This window comes from Scardinius erythrophthalmus (assembly GCF_964197995.2).
Source record: "Scardinius erythrophthalmus genome assembly, chromosome: 9".
NCBI lineage: Eukaryota > Metazoa > Chordata > Actinopteri > Cypriniformes > Leuciscidae > Scardinius > Scardinius erythrophthalmus.
In genome coordinates this window covers 11,452,008-11,466,471 of record NC_138229.1, presented here as the reverse complement: position 1 = coordinate 11,466,471, position 14,464 = coordinate 11,452,008, and the positions used below count along the sequence as shown (strand labels likewise).

The window sequence follows — 14,464 nt, the reverse complement described above, 5'->3', positions numbered from 1 at the left end:
ACAGATGTGTCCTGCAGATGTGAGACAATGTCCAAATAACAAGAAATTGCATTACAATTATGAGAAAGCCACAACATTGAAATCTAAACTTTTCATGTGCATAAAAAAAAAATGGCAAAAATTTACCATGGCATATTTGACACTGAATGAACAATAAGATGTTGAGAAGCCACAGATAGGAATCGAAAACCCAAGAAAAGCAAAGGCTAAAAAAAAAATGGTTGGTTTTGCTTGTGCTTAAAATGTACCAGTTTTATGATAAACTAGGGGATGTTTAGTTATTTACTCACATTCAAATTGTTCTAAACCTGCATGAAGTTCTTTCATCTGTTGAACGTAACAGAAGATATTTTGAAGAATGCTGATAATGAGCCTCATTGGCTTCCATAGTATAGAAAAAAAAAATACTATAGTCAATGGAGAACAGAAACCGTTTGGTAACTTGCACTCGTCAAAATATTTTGTGTTCAGCAGAAGAAAGAGCTTTATACAGGTTTAGAACAACTTGAGGATGAGTAAATGATGATAGAGTTTTCACTTTGGGGTCAACTATCCCTTTAATCGCCAGAGACAGAGCATCTAAAAACAAGGTAATAATCATAAATCTTTCTCTCTACATTATGGTCATAGTTTTACTACTGGATTGTGCTGCCATCACTTGGCAGAATAATGCATTGCAATGCGTGGATTTTATTTAGCTTTCTAAAAGAGTGGTCAAAATAAGTGGGGAAGAAACAAATCTTTAAATAATAATACTAATTGAATTAATAAATATTATAGAATTTTTAAAACATAACTGAAATAACTGAATTATAAGCACCAGAATGTAAAAAAAAAAAAAAAAGCTTCCATTTGGTACAATACATTGTTTTATTACAAAACATTGTCATCCCACAATTAATATTACAGTAATTCCAAAGGATCATAGTTTAGACTGAATCAGTCATGTTTCCCCATATTGACTGTACTCAGTAAAAGAACAGCAGATAAACCACAAGACACTGAAATGTACCTCTCAAACAGAACGAAGCACAAGGCACTGTACAAGCCCAGCTTTTCACTATAAAATTCAGACTCTGAGATCTATTGGTGATTTCCAGGTAATAACCAGAGATGAAAAAGTCTGCACACATCTATATTACCTAAATGCAGAAAAAAAAAATCCCAGCCCATGGATTATGATCAAATGTATGAAGCTAGTGGTCATTCTCAAACCGACAAGAGCATTACCACAGAAATGGACGTGGCCCAAACAAAGGGTAACCTCATCAAAGAGTTATTGAAATCCAGTGATACTTTAAAAAAAACTAACACAAATGAAATGTCAGCAACAACCTGTAATTACCTGCTAGCAGCATCTCTGGAGCAAGCTGATGTTTCTTTACCCCTTCGTAATCTTCTAAAAACATCAATTTAATCCTGTAGGGCCAAAAGGACCATTGGCTGACTTTCATTAACTGAATGCCATTATGAATCATTTTAACATGGAGTAAACATGAACCAACATTAGGCTGAGACAACACTACATGTTGAGCTTTTCAATGCACACAGAGATGTTTCAGTTAATTAACATTTCCTTATGCGGAACAGAAAAAAAAAATCTTTAGCTGTGACTAAATCAATCGAATAGCTTGTTCCTGAGTGAAAAGGTCTTTTGATTTGTCTTTTTGAAGAGTGATGTGATTTTAACATTATGGAAACACCAGAATCACAAAAACAGACCAGAGCTGGCTTGCTAACCAAAAGATGAATCTGGATTTTTACATGGAGTCTCTAACTGAACTGTGATGTGTCATCTGTGCATTGAAGTCTAAATATTATGACATCACTTTGTTGCTGTGTCATTTCGACACCATGGGTGGCTTTTAAATAAACAGTCTGCATTTTATGTTTCATGATTTAATAATCATTTTCATGAGATAAAGTCAGTGCCTGATATTACAGCTAAGAGGGACGTTTATCAAATCCGTTTCAATATTAAAATTGAGCCCATGCAGTTACTTGTTCAATTAAGTTATTCCCTATGGTACTTACTTCAACCAATCAGAGACTGTGCTAGTCTGCTCAAGTGGAAATGATATTGTTTATGGCAAATGCAAGTGTATCAGACACAGAGGGGGTTGTAGGGGGTTAAACATCAAAAGTGCCTGGAGAGAGGAGATGTCCTCTGCCTGTGTCGTTTACCCAGAACCCCAAAACCTCCACAAACATTCAGGTACAAAAGAGGGAATTTTGCATTAATTCTGTTCAAGTCAAGTTTAGCACGAATGTCAACCCATTCCTGGAGGATAGGCTTGGTTTAAAAAGGGTGAAAAAAAGACAACTCTTTGAACAGAGTCCCCTCTTCTTCGGTCGCAGAGCATTAGCTCAAAGCTCTATGTGTGTGTCACCACCTGACAGAGAGGAAGAGCAGAAAGAGGATCAAATTATGCAAATAAATTCACAATTAGGCCACATTTACATTTCTAAAGAGAAAACTAGAGATGTGTTAGGTAAACTTAATATTTATACAGTACACTACCATTCGAAAGTTTGGGGTCAGTGAGATTTGTTTTTTTTTAAATAAATTAACATTTGTATTCAGCAAGAACACATTAAATTGATCAAAAGTGACAGTAAAGAAGTTTTTGTTTGAAAAATATGTGTGTCAAATAATGCTGTTCTTTGAACTTTGTACTCAAATACTGAAAAAAAAAATAAATAAATAAATATATATATATATATATATATATATATATATATATATATATTTATTTATTTATTTTATTTTTTTTTTTTTCAGTATTTGAGTACAAAGTTCAAAGAACAGCATTATTTGACACACATATTTTTCAAACAAAAACTTCTTTACTTTAATTTTTTTAAACTTCTTTAAAAAAATTACTTTTTTTAACAAAAACTTCTATATATTTATATATAGTTTAAGTTTCCACAAAATATTAAACCGCACAACTGCTTTCAACACCAAATCAGCATATTAGAATGATTTTTTAAGAATCATGTGAAACTTAAGACTGGACTAATGATGCTGAAAATTCAGCTTTGCCATTACAGATAAATACATAAATAAAACATTTTAAAATAGAAAACAGTTATTTAAAATAGTAATATTTCACAATATTACTTGTTTACTGTATTTTTATAGATAATAAATGCAACTTTAGTGAGCAAAACTTCTTTCAAACACAATAAAAATCTCAGACTCAAAACTTTTGAGCAGTAGCATATAATAATGTCATAATTTTGATGTATGTTGAACAGATACTCAATTCATTGTAAGGAAAAACTGAATTGAATCGAATTACTGAATTGTTGAATTATTAAGTCATTTTAATTACCAAAAAGTTAATTACTACATGATTTCCCCCCATCAAAACAAAGCAACGTTATTTATTTGAAACTAATAAACACAATGTGGACCCTGTATCTCATAAAATAATAATAAAAAATAAATAAAAATACAAAGCAATGTATTTATGTGTATTTAATATTTACATTCTATATATTTTATTTTATTTTGTTTATTGTAAAAACACATTTATATTACATTGTGTATCACATCTATACACCACATTAAATTGTGTATGTGTATAGACACAATTAAAGCTTGTACTGTATAATTATTTTCCTCTCATGTAGTGGACGAACAACATTTATAAGAATTGAAATTCCTATTTTGTACCATAATCGTGGAAAGTGCCATTCAAAAGATTAAAACATCTCAGTGACAATCACTTGCTTTGATACAATCTGTATTGTGAAAAGCGCTATACAAATACACTTGACAAGACACAGAAAGGAAAAGGCCAGATTGGTCTCACCTGGGTGTTTTCTGTCTGTTTGCTGATAGCTGCCTGTGGTGCCTTTCTCTTTCTCCCCCAGGAAGTTGTTGTAGATTCTCTTTAACTCCTGGTCATAGCCGCTCCACTCGGCTACTATACGCACAGCAGCCTGCAGCTTTGGCTCTTTTGTCTGTGGGTTGTTGCACTAAGACAGACAAATACAAAGTGTCGATTAATGTCAACAAACATGAGAACCCTGAAAACATGAGTTCTAGTGGCTTTTTATGGCAGAAATTGACAATCATTGGGTCACTAAGCATGCATACACACGAATCTGAGTGAAATCTGCGTATTAACGTTTTTACAAACAAATTATGATTAATCAATAACTTTCTTTCTAAAATGTATTCTAAATGTATTCTAAATATGTAAGAACAACTAAAACCACTCAGCCGTAAAAATCACATACACTTGGTGGCCATTTAAACATGTTACAATTTTAAACATAGATATAGGTTTTAAATACATATATACTCGAATACTCTGAATTCATCAACATTAGAACGAGGTAACAGACAAATTCATGGGAGTACGCACGTGTTGTTTTCAAATGTGTGTATAAATATGAATCGTGTATGCAATTATTAGTGAATGAGACCCATCGTGTGCAGAAAACAATGGACCTACCAAATCTATAGTCTTGGCTTTCTTTTTAGATACTTCATCACACCAGGTCTCACACCAAAGCCACTCCTGAGGAAGTGACTTGATTGGCACCTGGTGGATCATGTTGTTGGGCAGATCCTGAGAGAGGAAAAAAAAACAATCAATGAAAGGCACACATGATTGCATTGCACACTGATAAAGCCTTTTCTATGTGGGAAGTGATACAGGAGAACAATTTAAGAAAGAACGTCCCACCTGGTCCAGATTGGACAGGCTGTTGGGGTCTTGACTCAGACCCTGGTACTGGCCTCTCAGTCGGTCTCCAGCTGCGATCTTCCTGAACTTTTTCAGATCTACCACATATAGAGCACTGAGGAGCACAAAAAAAAAAAATCAAGTCACATTTATTTATATAGCACAATACAGATTGCTTCAAAGCAGCTTCAAAGTAATAAACAGGGAACATTATTACAACGTTAGTTCAGCCTAAAATGAAAATTAAGTCATCATATGAAGACCTCTGATGCAAAAGCCTCTAAAAGCCACCTCTGTCAAAAATGAGATAATAATATTGAGTGAATGCTCTCTGCACATAGTATACGTTCATCAAATACTTTCACTTCAAACTCACTAAATCCCAGCCTCAGCCCAGAAATGTCAATACTTGGGTAGAAACCTAAACATAGGAGCCTGATAATAAATGTAATATTGAACAAAAACTTTAGACGGACTTAGAGGCTTTTGCATCTGAAGTCTTCATATACTCACCCTGGCTTTGCTCTAATACCGTATGCTCTTATTTCTTTTTCAGACCACAAAAGGAGAATAAAAAATAAATAAAAAACTCATGAATCCATATAATGGCAGTGAATAGTGACCAGCATCAAGCTTTTAAAAAGAGATGTAAAAGTATCACAGACTGAGCCCATGTGACATATATTCCAAGTGTTCTAGGGGTATATGATAGGGTCTGGTGAAAAAACAAACTGAAATTTAATGTATTATTTAATGAAAATCCTGATCCTGGTCATTGGTTTTCTGTGAACGACTGTGTTTATGAGACACTATTAGCGCCACAGACTGACTCGCTCAAAAGAAGCAGATAAGAAAAAGTTGTGAAAAACCAAGATTAAAAATTTTACATGAAATACAATCCATCTACTTTCTTCTCAGAGGTGAAAATATCTGTAGTGTTCATCTCAACAAGAAGTGATGGAGCTCACATCTATCAACTGTCATTCTGACTGTCATCAGACAACCGGAGTTCCGTTCCGGAGATATTCAACTCAGTGATGAAAATGCACAGATACTTTTTAGGGATTTCTAGTATTTCATGTCATGTTTTTATTCATCTTGATTTCTCACAACTTATGTGCTTTTTCAGAGTGAGTCAGAGTGAACTGCGGCGCTAATAGAGTCACACGAACGTGCAGTCGAGCACGGTAGACCAACTGCAAAGGTTAGGATTTTCGTTAAATAATACATTCAATTTCGGTTTGTTTTTTTACAAACCATAACATATAACCCCAAAACACTTGGAATACATGACACGTGTTGCATGGGACCATTTTGTGATATATGCAATATATGGACTTTATTTTTTCTCCTTTTGTGGTCCAAAAAAAAAAAAAAAACAGTTCACTTTTGGGTGAACTATCCCTTTAATGTTGCAAAATTCTTCAATTATGAAACCAATTCCATTTCAGCTGTAAAGCAGCTCTATAGAAGAAAATCACTGGAGGCACTGGACAGGGCTATCATGACTCTACTGAGCCATTTTAAACTACCAAAATGAGTCAGTTTGATATGTATCATCATTTAAAATAAAGGTAGATGGAAAAAGCTCTTCTTACCTGATGTGATATTTACGTCCTGCCAAGTGACTGGCCCAGTATCCAGACTTCCAGAAACGGTATCCATCCATCTCTCTTCGGCTCTCACAGAAAGGTGTGTAACCGTACGGCGCCCCCTCCAGATCAAAGTCCCGCAGCTCCTTCAGGTCTGTGCGAACTATCTGTAGGACAAAACACAACAGCATTCATCAATCCTAGACTGGTCTTTTCATTCACAGACAAATCGACAGAAATGATGGGCGAATGGAATCAGGACATGATATGGTAAGACTTAAACCTGCATTTTCCACAAGAAACAAAATATTTAAATATTACATTATTTGTGTTGTAATTGTTTAGATTTAAACTCCAACTGTATCTTTCTTTACCCAAAGGTGGCAGCAGTGCATCATCCATTGTGTAATGTGCATGATCCTCTCTCCATTTTGCATAAAAAAACACCCTGGATTACAACAGCTGTGGACTTCCAGTGCAAAAATAATCTCATAAGGCCAGATTGGTGCTTAGTGATCACTAGAGATGAGAGGTCATGCCACACAACTGCATTGCTCTGTTTCTGTACCTGATCCGCATCTACAAAGAGGAACTTGTCCACAGCCAGGGGGAAGAGCACATCGAGGAACAGGATCTTATATCCCCAGATGATCCTTTGCTTTTCTGTCTGCTGGTGAAGCCAACGTGGCCATTTATACTGCACCAACTCGTACTGGAAACCATACTTCTCTGCCATATATGGAATAAACTCCTGCAAGAGACACACACAAGTATGCAATGTATATACCGTTCACAATTTTGTAAGGAAATTAATACTTATATTCAGCAAGGATGTATCAAATTGATCAAATGTGACAGTAAAGAAAGCCATTTAAATGTTAAAAAAGATTTCTATTTTAGATAAATGTTCTTTTAACTTTTTATTCATCAAATAAATGTTTTTAAGCACCAACAATCAGCATATTAGAATTATTTGACACTTAAGAATTAGAATGACACTGAAAACTGGATTAATGGCTACAGAAATGACAGAAATAAATTACATTTGATAAAATAGTATCAAAATATATATTGTTTGTACTGTATTTGACAAATAAATGCAGACTTATAACCTATATGCCATCATGCTAAATCTTGAATCCAGTACCTTAAAAGTTGGAGACAGGTAGTTTTTGAGGAACCAGAACTTGACGGGTGTCTTGGTGTGTTTGAGCACAGACAGCATCATTATCCTGCAGAGACAGAGAGAGGTCAAAGCTCAACACAGAGTGCCTGCAGTGACAAGCCGCAGAGGAGTTATGCGAGTGACCTTCTAAACTAAGCTGCATTACACAACCAATAACATTGCCGTTAATAAGAAACAGCAAGTCTAGAGATCAGCATTTAAAAAGAGGCCTATTCCCTCAAAAAAAAAAAATTTGATATATATATATATATATATATATATATATATATATATATATATATATATATATATATATATATATATATATATATATATATATATATATATATATATATATATATATAAGGAGGAAAATGTCACAAAAAGTCAAGATGTGACCCAAGCTAGGCGGTCACGTAAAGTTATTGCATTTTCTTAATATGTGAAATAAGAAGATGTATGCGATGTGTGCCATTTTTCAGTATCACATAAGGGTATACACAAGAGGATTTGTCTGTATTACATGTCAAAGCTATAGCAATAAGATACCATTGCATAAGAATGATATTAAAGTCATATATTTGTCATTGCAGAAATGTCAAGATCCATTTGAGAACATGAACAGGGCTCTACGCTAGCATTTTTTTTGTCTATGCAAACAATGGCAGCCCTGATAGATCACTTTATAAACATTTGATAAAACTAAAATATATTGGTAATGCTGAAGCAGTTTAGGAATATTAAAATATATGAATCAACCTTTAATAACGATAACATTCATAACTTTTTGAATATATTTTCACGAAAGATCTGTTAAGCTATTAAATGTTTATAATGTTAATGATTAAAGTTATTTACTGGATATGTCTGGATGCATTAAATACATGAAAGGCAAAGGCTTTACTCATGAATATTAATAGCGCTGCCGCTGTGATTTTAGCTTAATCTGTAAGTTAGACATTCTCGTGACAAATTCACAAATCCTACATTAGCAAAGAAACAGAGAATTCTTCCATAGCCTGACTTGAAGTTTACCAAACAATGGTTGCATGACCCAATTAATATTCAAGAAGAATACCTTAAAGGAGAACTCCGGTCAATTTTAACATTGAGCTCATTTTTTTTGTACATTTGGAGTGCTGTCAATACAGAGAACAACGACAAAAATCGGTGTTGCCTACACCGAGTTATTCTATTTTTAAAATTTGCACCCTGTTGACTTCAATAGGGCAAGTACTAAACCTGCTTTTAGGCTCTTAACATCCTTGATGTGTCATTACAAGTGCACAGAAAATGTGAGTGATTCCTTCTGAGTGAACACGAGTGAATCTGACTACAGTAGATGTAAAAGATATGTATAAAAATGATGTTATTTAAGCCAGCGCAAATACCTGTTTACATCCTGTTTTTTGGTTGAAGTCCAAAGTAGTCGATTGCTGAGTTCACGCGCATAGGTTTAGTTACCTATGATCACGCGCGTGAACTCGGCAAACGATTACTTTGGACTTCAACCGAAAACAGGATGTAAACAGGTATTTGCGCTGGCTTAAATAACATCATTTTTATACATATCTTTCACATCTACTGCAGTCAGATTCACTCGTGTTCACTCAGAAGGAATCACTCACATTTTCTGTGCACTTGTAATGACACATCAAGGATGTTAAGAGCCTAAAAGCAGGTTTAGTACTTGCCCTATTGAAGTCAACAGGGTGCAAATTTTAAAAATAGAATAACTCGGTGTAGGCAACACCGATTTTTGTCGTTGTTCTCTGTATTGACAGCACTCCAAATGTACAAAAAAAATGAGCTCAATGTTAAAATTGACCGGAGTTCTCCTTTAATGTCACATTGGGGTGTACATAAAAAAATAAAAATAAAAATCTGTTTTTGCTTCATAAATAGCAAGATGTGCAAGAAAGGACTAAGAAATCCATCCATATGGACACAGCCAATTAAAAAAGAGAAAATGGCATTAAATATGTGAATGGCCCCATACACAGTAGCAAACTTTTACAAAAAGAAGGGAGATTTTATTCTGATGACATTATAAATGCAGTATTAAAAGGAACAGTTCACCCAAAAATTCTAATTCTGTCATCATTTACTCACCCTCAAGTTGTTCCAAACCTGTATGAAACCATAGGTTTGTACCTATGGAAAAAATACTGTGGAAGTCAATGGGGCCCATCAACTGTTTGGTTAATGACATTCATCAAAATATCTTCTTTTTGTGTTTAGCAGAAGAAAGAAATTCATACAGGTTTGGAACAACTTGAGGGTGAGTTAATTATGACAAAATGTAAATTTTTGGGTGAACTATCCCTTTAAGTGTATGCAAGTCACTTGCATACTGTAGGTGTGACCAAATAATTTGTTCACATTTACAGTACATTTCACTTGCAATGTTGGCACTGTAAAATCCTACTGAAAAGCAGCTGATTTACCTGAGGAACCTCTCGAACAAGTGACCAGAGGCCACAGAGAAAATGTTGATGACATCGTCTTTCTCCTGTTTGGGTTCTTCTGGCTTTGAACCACCGGTAAATCCTCTGAAAGAGAGAAAGAAAGAACCATTGAATATACAAATATTGTAAGTGAGTGCTAAAGTAGAACTGAACAGGCAACAGAGCTGGTGTTTGTACCTGGTTAGAGACGTCCAGAATCCAGAGTCGTTCTCATGGGTACCATCACTAAGAAGCTCCTCATTCATCATATCAGGCTTTTTCTGCACCTGCGAACATGATATAGGGCAGCAAAATCTATGCATTAAATCCCACTGCACTAATGCTGAACACATGGAATTGCAGCACTCTGTGAGCCACTTGCGGTTTAAGACAGTTTAATATGGTTATTCTGGTCAATAAATAAAAGCTACATTCAGAGAGTTTTGGTGGAGACATGGGTGACAGACAGGTTCCTAAAAAAAAACAAATTAGTTAAAAAAAGAGTTACTAGCTAGCTTGGAACTGCATAATAATGCATGGTTTAAATGCAATGCAATAACAAAATGATGTTAAGAAAATAATGTAGGAATGACTTCCTTGATAACAAGAATTAATCAAAACTATGCAAACCACCCACTTAATAAAAATGTTCCTTGAGCATCAAATCAGCATTTTAGGGTTTTTTTCTCTGAAGGATCACATGAAGACTGGAGATATGGCTGCAAAAATTCAGCTTCGCCATCACATGAATAAATTACATTTTGAATGTATATTAAAATATAAAACTGTAACTGTAACCAACCCCAAATTATTGAATCTCAGTTAGATGTTCAGCTAGAAACTTCAGAACTCCATTTGACGACATTCCAAATGCCCCACTAAAAATGGCTAAATTCTTTGTTATGAAACAGAATTTTATTCGAAAGCAAAATGCTGTTTTACAACCAGTAATATAAATCAGGGACATTCAAATTATTTCTCAATGTCCCAGGCACTGGCAAGTGAAGTTAATTTTGACATGTAGTAAATATGACTGCCAACTTTTGATGAGAAACCAATAATCCAAACCCTGAGACAAGCACTGCTGCAGAAACAAACACATTTCCAACGGCCCATGCTGTATACTTAAAGCCAAAACGTGTCAAAAATTCAGATATATATAAACACACACTCATCCCAGTCTACATTCTTAATCCACCCACAGCCCCACAGGAAGCAGCAGACCTCACATTGGACACACGCCCCCACACACCTGCTGACATGTGACAGCTTGTCAGAAATTAGAGTATATAATGGAAAAGTGAAGACACTCTCTCGCTCTCCATCTCTCCAGTCGAGCAGAAATGGAAGGAATATCTCACACGCTCTTGTCTACAGCCGCTCAAGAACATTCATCTCCACTAATACCCTCAAACTAGAGAGATAGAGACCTTTTACGTGACCTCACCCCGACACCTTATTCAGACACCCATTACTTACTTTCACTTTAATGATCTTGCTCTTGAAGTTGTTGAGGACGACGATTAAATCATCAGCTTCGGCTGGAGAGTCTGTACCATCGTGACTGCGAGGAGCATTAAAATAATGAACAGACAAATCAAGTGAAGATACAGAAGGACATTAAGACAGACAGATGTCTAACACGCCATAATAGGGTACCTGTAGATTTTGTAGATCTCGTCCGACCTGCCTTTCCGCAGTCTGAGCATCCAGGCTCCTGGGTTTGCTTTCAGCTGGAAATAACCCTGTTAAATATGATCACAGAAAGGGACAGTGACGTCTGAGACCATTTTGAAGGCATTTATTCCCCAAATGAGTCTGTGACGTCCACTCACCAGGTTGGCCATGACGATGGTGTCGACTATGACAGGTTCGGAGGCTGTACCCAGAGTGAACTGCAGCCCACGAGGTGGCTGACCCGTCGTTACGTCAAAACAATGACCCTCCAGTAATAAATATTCCAACTCGTACTCAGCAGCCACGACACTGTCAACCTGCACAGAAGAGGATATGATGTCATTATTAATGAACACAATAATGAATATTTGCCTATGGTTTAATAAATTGTGTAATATATACACATAAATAAAATGTATTTGGTAGTGTACAAGAAAACGATATTGGGTGTTTGTTATAATACAATAACTGTGCTTTAAAGAAAACTAATCATTCAAAGTAGTGACGGCCTGATATACATACACACATATACATATACACATACACACACATATACACATATATATATATATATATATATATATATAGTCAAACCAAAAATTATTCAGACACCAGATATAATTTTTGACTTTTTTTTTTTACTAGTGGGTGCAGGACACTATAGTTATTAGTTAATTTATGTAAGTGAGGATAGCTAAATAAAGTAAACTGTGACGTTTTATACTTAAAAATTCTTCATACAGTGGACTACCAGTAAAATTTATAAAAATTTGGGACCAAAAATTATTCAGACACTTTGACCTGACCATGTTTTGTGTGTGTATATATATATATATATATATACACATACATACACACACACACACACACACACACCACCCATAAGTCATCCCATGTGTTTAAGAGAACAAAATCATCACACACAAAATATTTGTAATAACAAATGCTGCAGTCGGGATTTTTTTGGTACATCATAAATGACTTGTTGACTTGTGCCTCAGAGCATGCAGATGAAATGCAATAAACTCTGTCATGCGAACTTGCATTCGAATGCCTGGAGTTTGGGAATGCAGTCATGTGAGACACTTCTGGGACATCATTATACCAAATCATTCTAATGACAGACCTTGGCTCAGACATTTTAGAATGTTTAAACCAATATTTGCGATGCTATACAATAAAATTGTTCCACTGGTTTGTCCAGTTATCCAATCACATCCTCTATTGAGCCAAAGTCACGTTAGTTTTTTGTTGCGCATTGAGGAATTTATTCAGTAAATGTGTTTCCAACATAGTTTATGAGCAGGTCTTCTTATTGGATAAAAAAAATGATCCGCCTCAATTAAAAGCATGCTTTATTTATGCACATTTTTAGAATTTATGCACATTTTGGCATTTCCATCTAGCATTTTTTTTAATACAATATAGCAAGATGCCCATAAAAATAGACGGATTGATCAATGGAGAATGAGAATGATGAGGATTCTTACCTCTTCAAGGTAGATGTTATCCAGATCGTAGCGTGTGTGGACTGACTCAACCATCCAGCTCTCGGGAGTGTTCAGATTGAGAGTAAACAATGGCGACTGAGGCATATCCAAGAACTTAGCAATTGGACCAGGAGCAAAGCTGCTATCTGTTAAAAACGAAATCTCCGACTCCAAGACAAATCGATAGAAACTGATGGAAAAAAAAACAAATCATGGTGTTGTTTTATCATAAACATAATATTATACAAAACACCAAAGGCTACACAAAAATGTTATTATATCTTGTCGTATCACATGTCACTGTAGCCTGTAAATTAAATTCAAGTAAACGGTGAAATGTGAAGGTGATTCTATGTGTTGTCACAGAGACAGTTTTTTCCCCTCTAACCTTTTCAGTGGGAGGTCAGAGAGCTTGGACTGGCAGTTCATGAACACTCGCAGGTTGACATTGACCAGCTGCTTCAATACCTGAGTGAGCAAACAGGAAGTGACACGAGTCAAGGTACAAACAACCAAATGAACCCGCTCTCACCGACAGCTGGTCTCAGATGCAGAGCCAATGCAGACTGACTGCTGATTGACTGTACCTGTGAAATGTCACAGAGGGAGACCACATGTCCTGTAATGACTAATGCAGGTATATACACAATATGTAGGACAAGCAGGACATGATCCTGGATCATCATCCTTTGGTCAACATTCCTGTCAAATAATAATAGCTCTAACGTAACCAAGGGGTCAAAATTGGTCTGGATAGCATTGTTCAACCATCTGGTTATACAAGTAGCTACATGTTGTCTAACTCATGTTAAAGGGGTAATCCACCCAAAAATGAAAATTCTGTCAATTACTCTTGAAGGGGTTGGATTGGAATCCACTGCTGCTTCAATATGTAATGAGTGATTATAATCAAGGTATTAATCAATATTTTTCCTTCTAAATATCAAATGAGTTGAATGACTTCTCTGGAGATTTTACGAAGTTACCAGTGTGATTACTGAAATGTTCTTTTCATGTATTCTTTAATGTTTGTATTTGATATCTGAAAGCAGTAACAGTGCTTGCTTATTTAGCCTGGCTTCCAGAAATGAAATAGGGACTGGTTTTGTGTTTGAGAAAGGTCTTCAACGTGTTAAAACATATAGGGATCATTGAAGCCAATAGTTTAAGGGACCATTTCTTTGTTAAAGTCTTACTTTCCAGTTAGACTAAAGTGTAGCTCTCCTTGCGAGAAAGAACACATTATCTTGATGTTTTGAGAATACTCTCCTGTTTATAGCTAGAGCTTGGCCAAATCCAACCTTAGAAAAGCTGTGTGTCGGGGTGTGTGTTAGTCTTCTTGGTTACAGGTTAAGGAACCACTGGCATTATTGGAGATTGACTGATTGGT

The 14,464-nt window shown here is 35.4% G+C and overlaps 1 protein-coding gene across 5 annotated transcripts in view; it reads right to left on the bottom strand.

Annotated features, from left to right (window-relative positions):
- Positions 1–854: 854 nt before the first annotated feature.
- The window catches only part of uggt1 (UDP-glucose glycoprotein glucosyltransferase 1), a gene marked incomplete at its 5' end in the record, with an annotated part of 33,138 nt that continues 19,528 nt past the window's right edge, over positions 855–14,464 (bottom strand). For 3 of the 5 annotated variants that reach the window (XM_081375494.1, XM_081375492.1, XM_081375493.1), the window contains 14 exons: positions 855–2,393; positions 3,822–3,987; positions 4,470–4,586; positions 4,704–4,818; positions 6,302–6,462; positions 6,864–7,046; positions 7,443–7,527; positions 9,908–10,012; positions 10,106–10,194; positions 11,387–11,471; positions 11,567–11,652; positions 11,743–11,901; positions 13,075–13,264; positions 13,463–13,542. In XM_081375494.1, the coding sequence (XP_081231620.1) occupies positions 2,368–2,393; positions 3,822–3,987; positions 4,470–4,586; positions 4,704–4,818; positions 6,302–6,462; positions 6,864–7,046; positions 7,443–7,527; positions 9,908–10,012; positions 10,106–10,194; positions 11,387–11,471; positions 11,567–11,652; positions 11,743–11,901; positions 13,075–13,264; positions 13,463–13,542 (1,647 nt within the window). In that variant the 3' untranslated portion in view covers positions 855–2,367. Of the gene's footprint in view, positions 2,394–3,821; positions 3,988–4,469; positions 4,587–4,703; positions 4,819–6,301; positions 6,463–6,863; positions 7,047–7,442; positions 7,528–9,907; positions 10,195–11,386; positions 11,472–11,566; positions 11,653–11,742; positions 11,902–13,074; positions 13,265–13,462; positions 13,543–14,464 lie in introns of all 5 variants that reach the window. The other 2 variants (XM_081375491.1, XM_081375490.1) reach the window with 1 other exon arrangement.